The sequence below is a fragment of the Astyanax mexicanus genome, chromosome 15 (assembly GCF_023375975.1).
Source record: "Astyanax mexicanus isolate ESR-SI-001 chromosome 15, AstMex3_surface, whole genome shotgun sequence".
In the NCBI taxonomy this organism is placed as follows: Eukaryota; Metazoa; Chordata; class Actinopteri; order Characiformes; family Acestrorhamphidae; genus Astyanax; species Astyanax mexicanus.
The window spans coordinates 10,913,825-10,932,493 of NC_064422.1; the positions used below are offsets into that span (position 1 = coordinate 10,913,825).

At 36.5% G+C, this 18,669-nt stretch overlaps 1 protein-coding gene across 2 annotated transcripts; it reads left to right on the top strand.

The window, feature by feature from the left end:
* The first annotated feature begins 1,794 nt into the window (after nt 1-1,794).
* Nucleotides 1,795-18,038, top strand: fbxw10 (F-box and WD repeat domain containing 10). 2 transcript variants are annotated; one of them, XM_022669288.2, is made up of 14 exons: nt 1,795-2,457; nt 3,132-3,305; nt 3,774-3,971; nt 4,738-4,865; nt 5,623-5,739; nt 5,864-5,973; nt 7,762-7,965; nt 9,338-9,459; nt 10,706-10,860; nt 12,088-12,230; nt 13,095-13,253; nt 13,805-14,058; nt 14,785-14,871; nt 15,913-18,038. In XM_022669288.2, the coding sequence occupies exons 1-14, from the start codon at nt 1,905-1,907 to the stop codon at nt 16,797-16,799; spliced, it is 3,291 nt and encodes a 1,096-aa protein (XP_022525009.2). In that variant the 5' UTR covers nt 1,795-1,904; the 3' UTR covers nt 16,800-18,038. The 2 variants fall into 2 exon arrangements, with proteins under 2 accessions (XP_022525009.2, XP_022525010.2); XM_022669289.2 differs by having other exon boundaries at nt 3,135-3,305.
* Nucleotides 18,039-18,669: the final 631 nt, after the last annotated feature.

Consider the following 18,669-nt stretch of genomic DNA (forward strand, 5'->3'; position numbering starts at 1 on the left):
AACCTACAGACGAACGTGAAGCTGACGTTGGAAAAACATTGGCATTAACGCCGATCTCCTGTGTGTGTGTGTTTGTGTGTGTGTGTCTGTGTGTGTGTGTACACGGAGCACTTCAGCTAACACAGGTGAAGTTTAATCCTTTAAACCATACTCGTTTGCTTATGTTAATGCACACACTGTACACGATAAATTATGAATAATACTGAGGTTCTGAAGCGCGTGATCATTTCACTCAGGGAAAAACGACCGTTAATTCAGGCTCGCATGTTTATATTTAAATAAGTTGAAGCTGAATTCGCCTAAACGCAGTGGGATAAACGCAGCAGGGTAAGATTAAATTAAGATAATATATAATAATGTATGATATAATGCTGTTATTTAAAAGATCCTTTAAAGCATTGTAAATTCACTGTCTTGTATTTTATTGTTTCATACAAAGAGTATGCAGTATATACAGTCGTGGTCAAAAATGTTGGCACTCCTAAAACTCCAGAAAATGAAGTAAATCTCCCAAAAAATAATTGTAATTCCATATATTTTCATATTTTTGTGTCATACTTTGTATGTATTGGAACAATACAAAACGCAGAACAAAAGGCAAAATTGACATAATTTCACACAAAACTCCAGACAAAATGGACTGGACAAAATTACTGTCACATTTTAAAAAGTGAATATAGAACTTATAGGTTTCCAGCACATGATGCTTGTTCAAACTCACTATAAAAATCAAACCTGAAACTATAGTTTTTGGAGTTTTGTGTGTAATTATATACTTTTTGCCTTTATGTCTAATACAAAGAAATGAAATGAACATTATATATATTATAATATATATATATATATTATATATATATATTATATATATATATATATATATATATATATATATATATATATATATATATATATATATTAAGGCCAAGTAATAATTAACTTACATCAAGTTAAAATATGTAGCATTACTTCTACATAATCTCTTTCTGTTTAATTATTAATTAATTTAAATGAACAGAAAGAAATTTTGTAGAAGGAATGCAAAATATTTTTTACTTAATGTAATTACTTGGCTTTTAAACTACTTTTAAACTTTATAAAAAATGCACTCACTAGCATTAAATATGTATAATTTTTAAATGTAAATAATTTATATAGATTCTGTCTTCTTGTTCTCTTTCAGTGTCCACTGTTTTTTTATATTAATGTTAGTTATGTATCACATACATGTTTTTATTTTCCCTTCAAAATACATTCAATACATTATTTTAGCAATCATTTATTGTTGGTTATTTCACGTTCTTGCTAAAGGGGTTATTTAATACATAACATTCTTTTTACATTCAGTTATACAAATTTGTGGGCTAATAGATTTCACTATATAAAGGTACAAAGCCCTTGTCTTGCTAATGTTAACTGGTCGGAAGCCAACATTAGGCCAACGTAGGCCCAACATCTAACATTGGTTGGCACCCAACGTCAGGCCAACGTAGTCCCAACGTCAAATATTGGTTGACACTCAACGTCAGGCCAACGTCAGGCCAACGTAATCCCAACATCAAATATTGGTTGACACTTAAAGTCAGGCCAACGTCAGGCCAACGTAGTCCCAACATAAAATATTGGTTGGCACCCAACGTCAGGCCAACGTAGGCCCACTGGCCAAAATGACGTTGGACCAACGTGATTGCCCAATGTCATGCCAACGTAAACAATGACGTTGAGCCAACGTTGAGCCAACGTATGCTTGCTATCTGGGCTGTTTCTATAGTAGCGGCTTCAACCAGTGCTGCGTCTCTGCGGTCGCTTAGATACTGCAGTCCCGCAGAGCCGCGCTGGAGTTCAGCGCTGAACCCGAGTACTCCTCACTGATACCCGGGTCCAGAGAGCGCAGACAGCGCCCCGACATGCAGACTGACACCATAGAGCGCAGACAGCGGGCTGAGGACACGCAGACAGACTCGACAGAGCGCAGACCGCAGTTCAGCTGCAGGACAGAGCGCAGACAGAGCGCCTGCGGCCGCTGCCAGTCCTGCGCCTACTCTACCCACCTCCAGCACTCAACCCAGTGGCTGAACCGAGCCGGAGACGAGGCTAAACGACGCTTCCTCACCGGCCTTTTACTGCGATGCAGGAGCCTGAAGATCCTGGAGAACCTCCAGAATGTTCTCCAGATAACCTCAGGGAAGGACTTCACTTATTCCAGAGCTCAGATTAAAGCGCAGCTCCCAGTGGAGGGGAGGAACTGGGAGTGTGGCGACAATGGAGACAGTGGGAATCTGTGTGGGATGAGCATGATGGAAACCTGGGACTGGTTCATCAGGAGCCCAGACTGGATAAAGTGCAGTTATTTACTGCGGCTCTTCTCACTGTGCCACTTTGAGCTTCTGCACAGGCTGGGGAACCTGGTCGGGGTCCTCATAGCTCGAGAGAAACGAGGTTTTCTGCACTTTAACACAGGTAAGCACAGCACAGGAGCAGCTGAAGGTTACACTGTAAAGAAAAAAGGTAATTTTTGAAACAGTAATTGTTTCAACACATGCTGTCAAATACAGTTTATAACTGCAAACAAAAATATGGATGAACATAGATGGATTTTTTTGCAGTTTATAGTTCATAAATGAGTAAAATAATGCAAAAAGTTTTTTTAATATAACAGCTAGGCTAATTTGTGTATTTAAAACACTTCTGACCGTTCATGTAGGTCAGAAAACATTGTACATAGTAAATAAATAGTAAAATGATCCAGACTATGAAGGGACACATAAGGAACCATGTAGTAACTTAAAAGTGTTAAACAAACCAAAATACTCTGTGATTCCTTTCCTGGGATGGTCCTGATGGGTGCCAGTTTCATCATCATCATAAAACTTCCATTGGTCTTTGCAGTGACTGAACTTGAGGATACTTTCCTGAAATTTTTCGGATTAACAGACGTTCAATTGTTAAAGTCATTTGTTTTCCTTTACATTACCAATTGAGTTGTTCTTGCCATAATATGGATTAGATGCATGTGCATTTGCACATCTGTATCAGCAATAGGTGCAACTTACTTTAGCTAAATGCATTAATTGGAAGGGGTGTCCACAAACATTTGGACATATAGTGCATGTTCAATGACTATTTTTTTCCAGCAGAGAATGATGAAGACCAGGGCTCTGTATCAGGATCAATCTACTCCTTCCACACTGATGATCATCCAGAGCTGGATCTTCTGGTCCAGGCGAGCTCGGTCTATGAGCCTGTCAGTTTCCCTCATCAAACCCAACATAACAGTGCCGTGGAGATTCTGGACAAACCACAACCCAGTAAGTCTGATTTTCCCTTTTCTTTTTAAACTCTAAGATGCCCAAGGCCATGGGATAACAGTGTGTACATTTATCATCATCATCTCACCTGTAAATTCACACCTGTATAAGTTGTGAGGTGCTATCTTGTTCTAGTGAGTTTTAATGAGGCCTTATAGCGAGTGCCAGTTAAATGGAACATTCCATTTCCTACATTTATCATTTCTTTTAAAGGCATTGCCACCCACTGTGGACAATGCTCTGTGTGGAAATGATGGTGACCAGCTAGAATTGTCCATGCGAATAAACGAACTGCTCTAGCAGATATCCATTACATATACCTCCATTCAATGTAGAAGACCTCACACACATTTCCTTAAAGTCAGTGCAGCACTTTTTTAGCTCATATGAGACCTGGCAAAAGTCATGGGACAAAACTGTAATTGTGAAAACCTATTTTTCTTGTTTTCTCATCATGTTAAACCGCAGCAAAGAATTCTATCTGGAGTAAGCAAGAGGAGATAGCCTACATAGCTCAAAAAAGACAAGATAGTGACACAGACTCAAACAGCTCAGAGGATCCCGCTCTCATGGTCGTCCCCGGGTCTTCCAAATCCATGTCGGGGGTCAGCCTCCACCGAGACTTCATTGGAGGACTTCCAGTCGATATCAGCAAGAGGATTTTAGGTGAGTGGGGGGTCACTCCACCTTTAAAAAGTTTCTAAAGGTATTCACATTTATTACTCTGTAGGTAGAAGTATAGATACTAATCTATACTTTAATAAAATACTTCTGTAGAAGTTGAAATATCAACTCAAGCTTTTTACTCTTCAAGTAAAAGAAGTCCTGGTTTCAAAACTACTTCAAGTATAAAAGTAAAAATAATGTAAGGGGAAAAATAAAGCCATTAGGAACAAAAGCTTAGGCCACGCCCACACAGTCCTATGGTGCACTAACCCCTCCAAAATCCGCAAAAGGCATGTACTAATTTTCTTAATTAATGTGTTTTGGGCATAACATTAAATAAACCAATCAGCGTATCACTTGCCATTCCCTTTAAGATCCAGGTGAGCTCTGACTTCGATGGTTTGCTATTTTAACAGTGCAGTGCTTCTGCACTTCTCAGCAGAGGATACTGACCTGCACGTTCACGCTGTGAAGATACATCAGCAGCTTATTTATGGAAACAGCAATGTTATTTTATCCTTTATTCTGTTTATAGTTGATGTAAAACTTGGGCAATGAACGTCTGATGGTTGATTGTTGCCGGGGTTTTAATCTGTCAGTGGTGTACCTGTGTTTTAATCCCAAAGTACTTCTATGTGGTCAGTAGAGGTGATAAAATGAACAATAAATGAAACAACAGGGTGGTTTTAATAGTACTGCTGAGTGATATTACTATACATATATCAGTATACACCCACTCATATACACAACAATGTTCTTTCCCCAGGTCTGCTGGACAAGGCCACCCTTCAGCACTGTAAACGTGTGTCCCAGCACTGGTGCTATCTAACAGAGGAGGTGCTAGGAGAGATGGAGGTGAAGAAGATGGTGGAAAAACAGGCAATGAATTTGCAGGTAATGCTCCATTATACTGTATATTTCAGTTACAGAACAAAAACGACTCTATCAGTTCAGATCTGTTAAATTTGGGGTTACAATACATGATTTTTTATTTTTTAACTTCAGTTTGAAGCTTTTGTAGTAACACTTCCCTTAAATCCTGTATTCGTAAAGCATTAGACAAAGAAACTAAACTATAAAGACAAGACTAAAAATAACAAAACTGAATAAATAAAACTGAGAAAACAAAAAAACAGCAGAACTAAGACTGGACTAAGATTACTTTAACATACAGATCAGACTGAGCACACAAAGCATACAGAAATATGAATACAAAAATACAAAAGAATCAACAAGAAACACTGAAACAAAGGGGCTTATATACATAAGAAGGACGAGGAACACCTGGGACAGGTAACAAGGGGGCGGGGTAACTAACAAGACAGGAGGGAATTCTAAAATTAGGGTGGGGCTGGGGCGGAGACAGGACAAAAACACAACAGGGCCATGTGCTAGTGGAGCACATGGGGAGCAAAACAGACAGAAGAAATATGTTAAGTTAAAAAAAAAAAATTAAATATTCAGTGTGTAATAAAAATAAAAATTATCCAAGATTTGATTCAGTTTGCTTATATTAAATCTTGAAATTGAGGATTGTGAATGGATGAACCATTTAGACAGTAAATGGAGGAGTGGACTACAGACAAAAATAATATGTCTGTCCATCCCTCTGTGTATTTATCAATTGCTAATATTTTATGTTCTTTCTTAGGGCAGCTCTACCTCTGGAGTTAACCCTGTCTACGCCAGGATCCGAAAGGTCTTAGTGCCCCTCGGGGAAGAAGAGGACGACACTCATCCTATAAAGACTGGCCCCAGTAGTATAAAGGTAATAATCCCAGTAATCTGCTGTTTGTATTCTTGTGTAAATCAGACCTCTGGATTATAAAGATTCTGTAAATGCTGTTTAATTCAGACAGAGAACTACAATATGTTAACTCTATATGTTACAGGAAGTTGGGTGTTTGGAATCAGTCTATACAGGGGTTAAAACCAAGGCGGTGGAACTGGAGGAGAGGAATGTGTTCTGTGGAGACTTCAACATCCTGATTCTGCTGGACAGGTATAATATAGATTTTTTACAGTGATACTTTTCAGCTATTTAGTGAAGTGGTTTCACTAACTGTAGTGAAATAAACTAGAGATTAAATATGCAGTTTCAGCAAAAACAAAAAAAAAGCTGTTTAATGTCAGTTTAACATACAATAAAACTCCAGGTCTTTTGTCTTTTGTCATTCTGTAACATTTATAAGTGAGATATTTCAGTATGTTTGCTTTGCTATACCAACTTATCAACATATTGTACAACACCTAATATTTACTGTGTGTGTGTATGTATGTGTGTGTACGAATATTTAATTGTTTTTTTCTAAAGTGAAGAGTCAGTTCAGGTTCAAATGAAAGAATAAGGTGAAAACAAATGATGGGATTTCATTGCCCAACATGAGCAGATGCCCTGAAAAATGTATAGTTTTCTTGAGGTTTCAGTAGCTTCCTGCTTTAAACTATTTAAAGAGCCAATAAAACCTTAAAAAACATATTTTTCTTTCATTAATGGCTGAAATGTGTTCCTTTAAATAATAAGTAATGAAACATACCAGTCCTGCTTAAAATTTTATAAACATTTTCTAACCTTTAAAAAAGCGCTTTATTGTGGCCATTTTCACCTCTGCAGCGCCCTCTCAGGTTCAACTGTGTTGCTGCACTTCAGCCAATCAGCTCTCCCTCCTGCCCTGCCTCTATAAACCCATACATCACCCAGTGCCCTCTTTTAAACTACCCCTCCCATGTTTTAGCCTTTTATACGTTTGAGCTGAGGGTAGACTCAGTTAAAATCAGTGGGTTTAGTTCCCCTTTAAAATTGACTAAATAACAAAGAATTTAGCTGTGGTGGGATAGGTAATAGGTTTAATAGGTAAAATTAGGTAAAAAATTGAAAATTGTTTAAAATGAAAGCAACACACTTGTCTCCTGTATACAATAGTTTGTGTGTCCGATTTTCTTTTACCCTTTTATTTATTTTATTTATTTCATCTCTTTATTTGTTTTATTACTGCTTTAACTTTTGGTGTTTTACCTTTTCATTTCTTTTTTTTAAATAAAGTTTTTATTGAAAGTTTTATAGACAACAGATGTAACACATTCTTATCTCTTTTACTTTACCTTTTTATTTTAAATATTTTGTTCTTTTTTAACTTATAACTTTTTTTTTTTTAGTTCCATCAATTACCTTTTTTATAATTTTGGTGTTATTTTAGTCCTCAATTTCTTTAATTCTGTTTTATGATTCTAATTATTTATCTATTTGTTTTATTGCTTTATATTTTAGCCTGTCTTCAAATCCTTTTATTCTGAATTATTTTATTTCTTCTTAACTAAATCTAATATTATTTGCTTGTTTTTATAATGTAAATTTATTTTTACATTATTTATGTAAATTTATTTTTACATTGTTTTTATAATGTAAATTTATTTTTACATTATTTATGTAAATTTATTTTTACATTGTTTTTATAATGTAAATTTATTAATCCCTTTATTTATAAATGCTTTACTGCATTGAAAATGAGGGGTACCCTCAATGTATTCCGAGTGAAAATAAAGGCTTATTGGGTGATTGATTGATTGATTTCTTCTGATATGAGACACTCACCCCTCCTATAAACTCTCTTCAAATGTATTGACGTAGTTTTTTAAGGGAAGGCGGTTCTAGAATGGCCCCTGATGGACACACTGGGGAGCAGCTAGCAGAATTAAACTGTAATGCTGTGTTGTGGATCTCGAATTGCGTTGATGAAAGGAAATCTGCTGCTGGATCATTTAATCCTGAAATGATGATCATGCCCTGCAGAGAGGACCCCAGCAGAGTGATCCATTACAGCGGGGGCCAGATGGTGGCGGTGGGCTCGAAGGACCGTGCTGTGCGTCTGCTGGACGTCACTCAGATTAAAGAAGTGCCGCTATTGATGCAGGGCCACGCTGGCAGCGTCCGAGCTGTGCTGATCTGTGAAGAGAGGGGTTTAATCATCAGTGCGAGCTACGACCTCAGCATCAGGTGAGTCATCAGGAGTTTTAATGTGGCAAACAGTCAGAAAGAACTCTACTGGGTGCCACTCAAGAGATTAAACCATTTAATCCAATCAATAATCAGGGATTGATTTATTGACTAAAAACATATACACTACCTGGCCAAAACAATTACCACCTGGAAGTAAGTAAATGATGTGGGTTTGGAGAGACATGTCATCTGCTGGTGTTGATCCACTGTGTTTTATTATCAAGTCTAAAGTCAGTGCAGTTTTGTTTTCCCACAAAATCTTACAGCACTTCATGCTTCCCTCTGCTACTGACAACATTTATGGCGATTCGGATTTCATTTTCCAGCAGGACTTGGCACACTGCCCACACTGCCAAAAGTATCAATTAGTCTTATTGTATAATATTCTAATTTTCTGAGTCACTAATTTTTGGGTTTTCATTGGCTATAAGCTTCATAATCATCAACAATAAAAGAAATAAAAGCTTAAAATAGATCAATCTGTGTTTAATACATCTATATAATGTATGTGTTTCACATTTTGAACTGAATCACTGGAATAAAGTAACTTTTCAATGATATTCTAATTTTTTGAGAGCCACCAGATTATTATTAAAAGCCTCCAAGTCTGAGTCACCTTTTTGTAGGGTGGAGTCCTAACATAAAAATGGAAATTAACAGTAAATAAATTGAGGGGGAGGAGCCACAGGCTTAAAGATGCACATTAGTTACTATTTTCTATGAGGATCAACTTATTTTGAGATGCAAAGTAAAAATATTTAAGAGTTAAGAGAGCAAAAAATTAGTTAGAGTAAAGTAATCAGTTTCTAACTAATTTTAAACAGGCTTGTATTTAGATGTTTTACAGTGATTGGACAATACAGTTTAAGAGACAGTAAGTAAATATAGGATTTTAAACTAGTGAAATGGCATAATGACTTACAACTTGGAAGCTTATTATAACTCTATTTGATGGTACAATTATCAATGGTGTCGTAAAGTAAAATAAATTGCATATATATGTGTCTAATAAACTGTGTTGTAACATAATATAATTTCACGGCTCTAGAGTGGCTCTACGGTCTAACTGCTGCTTATACAGTGTGAGTTATATTTTCAGTTTTAGCCACAGTCCATCAAGAGTTTAGGTGCCGTTTTAAAGTTTTTGCCCCTACCATTGTTAAAAAAAAGTCTGAGTTCTAAGATGACTTAGCTATGAAACATTTGGAGAAATATGAGAATATTTTGTTGCACAAGATAAAAAAAATTACATTGCAGAAAATGAAGCCATTTATGCTTTCTTGGATTTGGATTCTCAGCCACCGGTGGCTTGACATATTAAATATATTCAGTTTTAACAGGCTAATGATGGTTGAATTTGCTTTGGAAGGTGCTGGAACCTAAAGACAGGAGAGTGTACCATGCTGCTATCTGGACACATGGGAACCATCACCTGTTTGGACCTCCATGAAGATCTTCTGGTGTCTGGGGCCAGAGACTGCAGAGTTAAAGGTAAAGTAATTCAAAATAATGCATTATCACTAAACAGCATATTTTTTCATATTTAAAATAAAGGTTTGGCAAGAAAGGTTTGAAAATCACATTACAAGTAACTGCCAGAATTACTTTTTACATACATCACTTTTATTTAAATTAAAATTAGGAAACAGCATGGATTTATTGCTTAGCACTTAAATAATGTGCAAAAATATATATATTGAAATGTACAAATTATTTTCGTATCACGCTGACGTCACTATGGTTGTCAGCAGCAGAGACGGCATTAGGTAACAGCTGTAGTAACTATCTGAGTAATAAATCAGGTTAAACTGCACCTGAACAGCTTTGAAATTTGATCTGAAACATAATGAGTATATTTAATAGTTGTGTCAGATTAAGGTTAGATTAAGGTCAGATCATGTTATCACCACAAAATAACCACTTTGAAGTTCATTTGGGACTAGACCGAGACCTGAGTGTGATTACTGTTTTCACACCTGTTGAAATTAACTGCATCCAGTGTGCAGAGTCTGTTTTAATCGGCCAATTAGTCCTCGTGTTTAGTTTAGAACTGAAGCTACAAATAAAGAAAGCTGATCAATGACAGGCAATTGAACCTAATTAAAGAATTAAATGCTCAACTATATTTTTTTGTTATTAATAGCTGAAATTTGTTCCTTTGAAGTAATGAAACATACCAGAACTGCCTAAAAAATTATAAACATTTCCTAATCATCTGCTTCTCTACACTATCAGAGACACACTGCTGCTGCTGCAGCTCAGCCAATCAGCTCTCTCTCCTGTACCGCCCATAGACCCATACATCACCCAGAGACGCTCCTAAACTACCCCTCTCATTTTTTTGCCTTTTTCAAATTTGAGTTGAGGGTGGAGTGAGCTACAATCAGGGGGTTTAGTGCTACTTTAAAATAAATACAGGGAATTACCAGCATTACATACAATATTTTTCATTTTTAATCACAGAATGTTTATGTGACTCATACAAGTATTTTAAAAGAAATGATCTCCACTAATAAAAATATAATTCCATCTTACAATCAAAAGCATATGTTTTAAGAAGAGAAAGAAGTGCAATTATTTATGATTAATCACAAAATACTGTTGTGATGATTTTTTTTATTGATTGGCAGCACTATTTTATTCATATAATTTAAATTAGCACTAAAGTATTTTATGTTTCTAAAGGACTGAATGTCCTGTAATCCTGTAATGGTTTTGCTGTGTTGTATTGTATCAGTGTGGAGCCTCCAGTCCGGGCAGTGCTATGAGAAGCTGAAGATGGGTCACCGTAAGCCTGTGCTGTGTGTGAAGATCAGCGCTTCTCTGGTGCTCAGCAGTTGTGAGGAGGGCCTGGTGAAAGTGTGGGAGACGGAGACGGCAGATCTGCTAAAGGTATGGGCACAATCGACTGATAATAAATAGAGTTAATATTTATAATATGCAATAGTGTGAATATGATGCCACCCAGTTTGATTCAACTGATACTGATCAATGCTACTGTCACTCCAGTTGCTTTGGAAGCATCTGGAAGCAAACATTACTTAAAGGACTCCAATACCCATAATGCACCTTGCACCAGTTCAAAGGATTACATAGCAAAACTCTGAAAAAGGTCACCAGAGTACTGATTGTTTCCACCTGCTAGACTCTCTATAAATACCCTGTTCAAAACATGAATAATTACAGAATATTGTTGATTGAAAAGGCAAAGTGATTTTACTTCACTAATATAAATATAAAACAATTTTTCCAATCTAACATTAATTATTTTAAAAGATCAAATTTTAGGAAGAAAAAAATATGTAAATCAAAATTAATCACTGATCATTGTTGTGATTAAATAGATTTTTATATACAGTACCATTCAAAAGTTTGGGCACACCTTAAATGCAGTAGTTTTTCAACATTTCAACATTTTCTGCGTTATAAATTAATACTAAAGTCTTAAAAAAGTCTCTAAAAAAGGTTCTATTATTTTTATTTAAGCTTAGATGAAATGGCTTTCAGTTAACAGCTGTGCCTCAGCTTAATGTGTTTGAGAGCATCGGTTGTAAAGTAGTGAAGAGGTAGAGTTACAGGTATACAGAGAATAGTGAATATTTGAGTCATGTTCTAATCCATAAACTGGACATGCAAATAAAATAGTTAATTTTTACTAATTGTATGTGATTTAGAACACTTTTTCTCATGTTTAGATTAGTTTTAAGGAATTGCTTGTGATGGCTTCCAATCCAATAGACTTAAAAACAGTTACTTATTTTAGTTAATTGTATTAATTGTTGATATAGGTATTATTTATTATAGTATTAAAGTCTTCCTTTGTGTGTATTACAGACAGAAAACAGCAGTATTACTGTTATTTGTTTTTTTTTCCATCACTGGCACAAAATTCAAGTCTGAAAGGGTTAACACTTTAAAGCTACTACATGATTTCTTATGTGTTTCTTCATAATAGGAGTCACATCACAATTCATTTGCTATGTAGGAAAAATAAAAAAAAACTTGTATTTTAAGTAATTAAGTCTATAGAAACATATTGTTTACTACTCAGTGTTTTACACTAATGCTGCAGGTTAGATCTAAGCTTTTTCTGATATATGTGTGTTTCTCTGTCTGTAGATTATAACTGGTCATCAGGGTTATGTGAAGTGTCTGTTCTTCGATCAGTGGCACATTCTGTCTGGAGGGGCAGATGGGCAGGTTCTGGCCTGGAGCACCAAAACCCACTTTACAAACAGCCTCATGACCTTCCACCACCCAAAGTGAGCCCTGCATCACACACTTAACACAATCAGAGTGTCTGTGAAACACTTGTGAGGAAAGGACAGTAGGGAACCTTTTTATTGTTTTAAAAACTTTAACATGCAAGTTTTATATTAAGAACATTCACTGAGTAATTCTGGGATTTTCGTAAGATTAGTAATAAGTTGAAATAATAATAAGTAAAGAAAACACACGATGATTGCATAGCTAACGTGGTTCCCACTGCTACTGGGAAGATATTCCAGGTGGTTGCTAAGGTGTTGAAAATGCAGGAATTGGAGAGACATGTCATCTGCTGGTGTTTTATTATCAGTGCAGTTTTGTTTTCCCACAAAATCTTACAGCACTTCATTGTTTTCCTCTGCTAATGACAACTTTTATAGAGATGCGGATTTCATTTTCCAGCAGGATTTGGCACACTGCCCACACTGCTAAAAGTACAAATTGGTCTTATATAATATTAAAATTTTCTGAGATTTGAGATTTGCATTGGCTGTAAGCCATAATCATCAACAATAAAATAAATAAATGCCTAAAATAGATCACTCTGTGTGTAATACATCTATATAATTTATGAGTTTCACATTTTGAATTGAATGTGTTAACGACGCATTCGCGTACGTGTGAGTGCTGCCTTACAAATCCTGCATCTGTTTGGAGCATTGGCTCTGCATGTTCTTCAGAACGTGATGTCATGTGACATGTTAATGAGCACTCAGTAGCATTAAACTGACAAAGATTTGTTTTATTAAATAATAAATAATACTATATGTGTTTGTATCTATTTAATGTTTTTTTTTCTATTTGCTGCATGAAATCTGATCTCCATAATTCTACGCTGACCCTCTGCTGCATTCCTGCAGGGAAGTGCTCACCCTGTCCTTCCTCTTCCTGCGGGTCATCACCGGCTGTTTGGACGGAAAGATCCGGATCTTTAACTTCCTCAGTGGAGACTGTCTTAGAATCATCAAAATCAGCACCCACCAGAGTCCAGTACTCTCCATACACACACATGACAACAGGCTAGTCTTTACATTATATTATTTCTCCCATTTGTTGAAGGCTGTGCCTTTTTTTTTCTTAATGTTAAAGTTTGAGAGCATCAGTTGTAAAGTAGTGAAGAGGTAGAGTTACAGGTATACAGTGAATAGTGAATATTTGAGTAATGTTCTAATACATATAATGGCAAGAACTGTTTAACTAAGTAAAAAAAAAATGTTTTGGTCAGTCAATTAGAAAATAAGAATTTTAAGAGCTTTGAAAATATCGTCAAGTGCAAGCACTGCAAAGATCATCAAAAATCTTATAATGATGAAACTGGCACTCATCAGGACCAATCAAGGAAAGGAAGAGTAAGAGTTTCCTATATTGTAAAGGATACAATCATCAGAGTTACCATTATTTACTATGTAGGATAAAATAAAAAAAAAATCAAATGAGAAGCTTTTTTGCTGGCACTGTATATTATCCAAAAATAGTTATTGTGAAATGCTCACTCACCCAATACTTTTTAATCAGTTTTATTTTATTCTATGCCCTCTAACCCCTCTCATCTTTATCTTGTCTCTCTCAGGATTGTGGTGAACAGCAGTAGTCGTGTGTTGCTGCTGCAGTTCACTGAGCAGCGCTGGGATTACTCTGCTGGACCTAAGAGAAGATCCTGGGCTGCTCTGCATCCTCCTCCTCACAGCAATCTTCATCCTGAACCAAAGTCTTCCTCAGGTTCCTCCAGACCAAAGATCTACAACAGAGACAGAAGAACCGGAACACAGGGTTTTCCTCAGAACACCAGGAGCCAGTCAGCCCCCTGCAGGCAGAAAGCACACAGTAATACTGTTTAATTATTAGTAGGATTGAGTAAAACTGTGGTGAGAATTGCTTTTAACCCTTGTGTGGTGTTCGGGTCTGTGCGAACCATTTTCATTTTTCATCAAATGATACTAAAAAAATATTTTTTCTAACTCAAACTCATTGGCATTGGCTCATTTTTTGTGAAAAACATATATCAAAACACATTTTCGATAAACACACACTGTACTCCACCCCCCCCCCCCCCCCTACACATTTATATTACATACAGTATGTTTGGCCAAGGGCTAATAAACCTTGCTTCATTTGTAAATTTGAAACTAAACAAATTTTCTACTCATATCTTGAGTTTAATTCATTTTCTTTTACATTTAATTAAAAAAACTAATAAAAAAAAGAGTAGCACTTTTTAAAAGAAATGTAACATAAGAAAGGTAAAGGGCAAATATTAACCATGTAAGCTGTTTATATTGCTTGCAATTTAGGTGAAGCAAGCATGTGTAAAGCATTTTAATGTAAAATTGCTTAATTTTGCTGACAAGTAACAAAGTAAACCAGTAACAAAAATATAAACACCACACAAGGGTTAAACAGATACAAATACATTTAGAGATGGACGTAAAAAAAAACTATAATTGCATAAAAATAAATATTATTGTATTTTTTCTAGCAATTTTTTTTAAAATATAGAAAAAAAGATTTTTGCAGATTTTCCCATGCATGCATTTTATTACCTTATTACAGATATTCAGGAGCAGATCATACGCCCGGCCACTCTGTCTCCCAACAACCGAGCCAGAATCACCTCCAGCAGCACAGCCACCAGCTCAGGTAAACTCAGATTTTTCCTACATAGTAAATAAATAGTGAAGTGATTCAGACTATAAAGGAAAACATAAGGAATCATGTAGTAACAGACCAAAATTCTCTGTTATCTGGGGAGCTTTTTGTTAACTTGTGTTTGTTTCTGAGGCTGGTAACTCTGATGAACTTATCCTGTACAACTCTTTCTTTCCTGGAACAGTCCTGATGAGTGCCAGTTTCATCATCACAAAGTTTTTTTTATGGTCTTTGCAACTAAACTTGAGGATAATTTAAAAGTTTATAAAAGGTTTTGAAGTAATAAAAACACATTAAGAGGCAAGAAATTCGTAAAGTAAATAACACTCAACAAGTTATGTTAATTTATCAGGAACAGCAATGGTGTTCCTGGGTCAGTTTTACCTGGTGCATGTTTAATTATCTGAAAGATGTCTGAACCCCCCCCATCTCTCCCCCCCCCCCCCAAAAAAATAATAATAATAATAACAATCAGTGTGAATATTTAATTACTAACTCCATTACTAATTATTCTATCAATATATATGCAATGATGTTCCTTAACTCTCACAGGTAATGGTTCAATTAGGATAATTCACTCGTTTTTCATAAAAAAATACATGTTCAAACTTTTTTTAATGTTTCACTAGTTTATAACTTTTGAAAAATCAACATATAAAACACAACAGTTTTACATAACATTGAAACATAACGTTGCAATTTTGTTTTAGTTAAATTTTTGCGGGGGGTGGTTACAAATTTGATAGATGAAGCATTTTTATATTATATGTTAATTACACTAATTAAGACAAGCAGAATAAGTTTCATACTGAAAAAACTTCAAACTTTAAAACGGGTCATTTTGTCCCAGAACAGAATAGGAGGGTTAATACTGTACACTTTTAGTTTACTAAATAATTCCATCACCAATTGGCATTTTGCTAATAGAATCATGCTGACTGATCTCATTTAGTGTTGTTTATTTGTTTCTGGATTAAGCACTGATTTAAACATCATGAGGAAATTAATCAGCTGTTCTTCTACATTTTACAGAAAAGTCCTTGGCGACCTCCAAACATGTCAATGAGACAGCTGTCCAAGAGTATCTGAGGAAGAGAGGCCTCCATCATCCAGTCACCACCACCCAGGTGCTGTTAAAGGTGGTGCGCTCCACCCAGGAGCCCCACAACTGTGACCTGGCCACCTCCAACATGAATCTGAATGCAGCAGTGCGAGATTGCTGGGGTCCACCTGCCTCTGATCCGGTCATGGAGATCCAGACCAAAACTCCACCTCCTCCACCTCCTCCTCTACCACCTGCCAAAACTCACCACCGGCCACATTCAGCTCCCAAGCCGTCCAATCAGACTTCCTTCAAAGGTACGGTGAAAATCTACACCACTCTCAGAACTCACCCGCTGGATCTAAAGCTTCGACATTCCCTTCACTCCAGAGAAGTTCAATCAAATATTCCCTCTCCGACTTTAATCCGACCCCAGACAGTTCATAAGCCCAAGCTCAAACCCAAACCCAAGCGTCCTCAGACGGTCTGTGGGGCACGTACGGTCAGTTCCTTCACCACCACCGCAGAAGAAGACGTCCAGAACGTTCATAAGGTGTTCATGAGGAGCGCAGTCAAGCATCCAGGCCGCCACGTCGATTTTGAGATGCCTGGAAATCCCAGAAAATCATACATTCCTCTGGATCCATTCAGAAAACACACAAACTTCCAGCTAAAGACTGATTCAGAGCTGCAGGAGCTCCTACAGTCCCACTGCACTGAACTACATCACACTCAAAACCACACACACACTCAAAACCACAAGGAGAAGCAGCGCAGAACAGCCTGGAAACTGAAGATCAAAGGTCTGCCACCTAACGACTACATGAAGCAGGGTCAGGTGTATGCTCCAGAGCTGGGGGAGGACATCTACATCTGATATATACAGAGGTTGGACAATGAAACTGAAACACCTGGTTTTAGACCACAATAATTGATTGTGGTGACGGACAGTTCTGGTGGAAACAGGAGAGTTGAGGTGTACATTGAATTGAGTTTTTTGGATACAATCTGGGTTAGCACCCGAACATCCCTTTCAGAGAGCTTCCTCTTACAGCGTCCACAGTTAATCCTGTTGGATGTGGTTGGTCCTTCTTGGTGGTATGCTGACATTACCCTGGATACCATGGCTCTTTATGCATCACAAAGACTTGCTGTATTGGTCACAGATGCTTTAGCAAGACGTGCGCCAACAATTTGTCCTCTTTTGAACTCTGGTCAGAACTGTGCTCTTACCCTGCTAATTGAACAATGTGCAATTAATGAAGATTGGCCACCAGGCTGCTCCAAATTAGCCATGAAACCTCCCACACTAAAATGATGACAGGTGTTTCAGTTTCATTGTCCAACCCCCGTATTTATACTGTATTTATATTATCTTCTGAAATTTCTATTCTTCATGTTTTTTTTATCTGTAAGCCTTTCAGACCTGAATTATATTCCAGTCTTTAAATATGTTTCTGTCTGTAATGCACTCCAAAACAGGATTCAAGAAACAAATGAATAAAATAAATACATAAATAAATAAGTAAATGTGTACATAAAAAGTCAAAAGTTTGGGCTCACCTTAAATTCAGTGTCTGCATATGGAATTATTTAGTAAACGAAAACAATAGGTAAACAAACCAGAATATATTGTTTTATATTTTAGATTCTTCAAAGTAGCACCTCTTGCTTAGATCATCAGTTTTGCACATCTCTGCTGCATTTTCTCAGTCAGTTTTATGAGGTAGGGTCTCCTGGAATTCAGGATTTCAGCTAACAGCTGTGCTGAACTTATCAAGAGTTAATTACTTGAATTTCTTGTCTCTTAATGTGTTTGAGAGCATCGGTTGTAAAGTTGTGAAGAGGTAGAGTTGCCATATTATGGCAAGAACTTCTCAATTAAGTAAAGAAAATAAATAACGATCTGTCAATCTGAAAAAATTACAAACTTTGATGGTATTCTCAAGTGCACTCAACACAAAGGCAATCAAAAACAATATGATGAAACTGGCACTCATCAGGGAGCCTCAGTAAAGGAAGAGCGAGAGTTTCCTTCGTTGTACAGGATAAGTTCATCAGAGTTACCAGCCTCAGAAACCACAAGTTAACAGCTCCCCAGATAAGAGCACCTGGTTTATTTAACACTTTTAAGTTACTAAATTTAGTTTAACATTGTTATGTTTGTTTTTAAATAGCTTTTATATATATATTTTTTATTATTTTACAAATCATTACAAAACGTTAAAATAAACTGATTACACAATAAGATGAGAAAGTGTTTACTTCGTTTGCTTCATTGGCTGGAATAATGCTGTGCTTTACTTTACACTGTGTTGATTTTTTTTTTTTCCTGTGATATGAGCGTGCCTAAGCTGCTTTTTGATTGGCTGATGGATGTCTATACTGATGCATAAAGGGTCCAAATCTGTGTTGAGTGCAATTATACACACTAAACAGAAAACACATGGTGTCTATTGCAATAGAAGCAGGATCTGAAAGGGTTAATGTGTCATTTTGTCACACTGAGAACACACTAGAGGGCAGCACAGACCCTTTAAAAACTACAGGCTCTTCTGGAACAGCTGAGACATTCACTGATTGCAGGACTTTCAGAGAGGCTTTGTGGAACAATCAGCATCTCCTTCTTCTTACAGAGACAAAGAGAGAGAGAGAGTGATTAGCTTCAGTGAGATTAATGCAAATAGTTCTCTGGATGGAAGAATGAAGGGAGACTCGTCCTCTCTCTCTCTCTCTCTCTCTCTCTC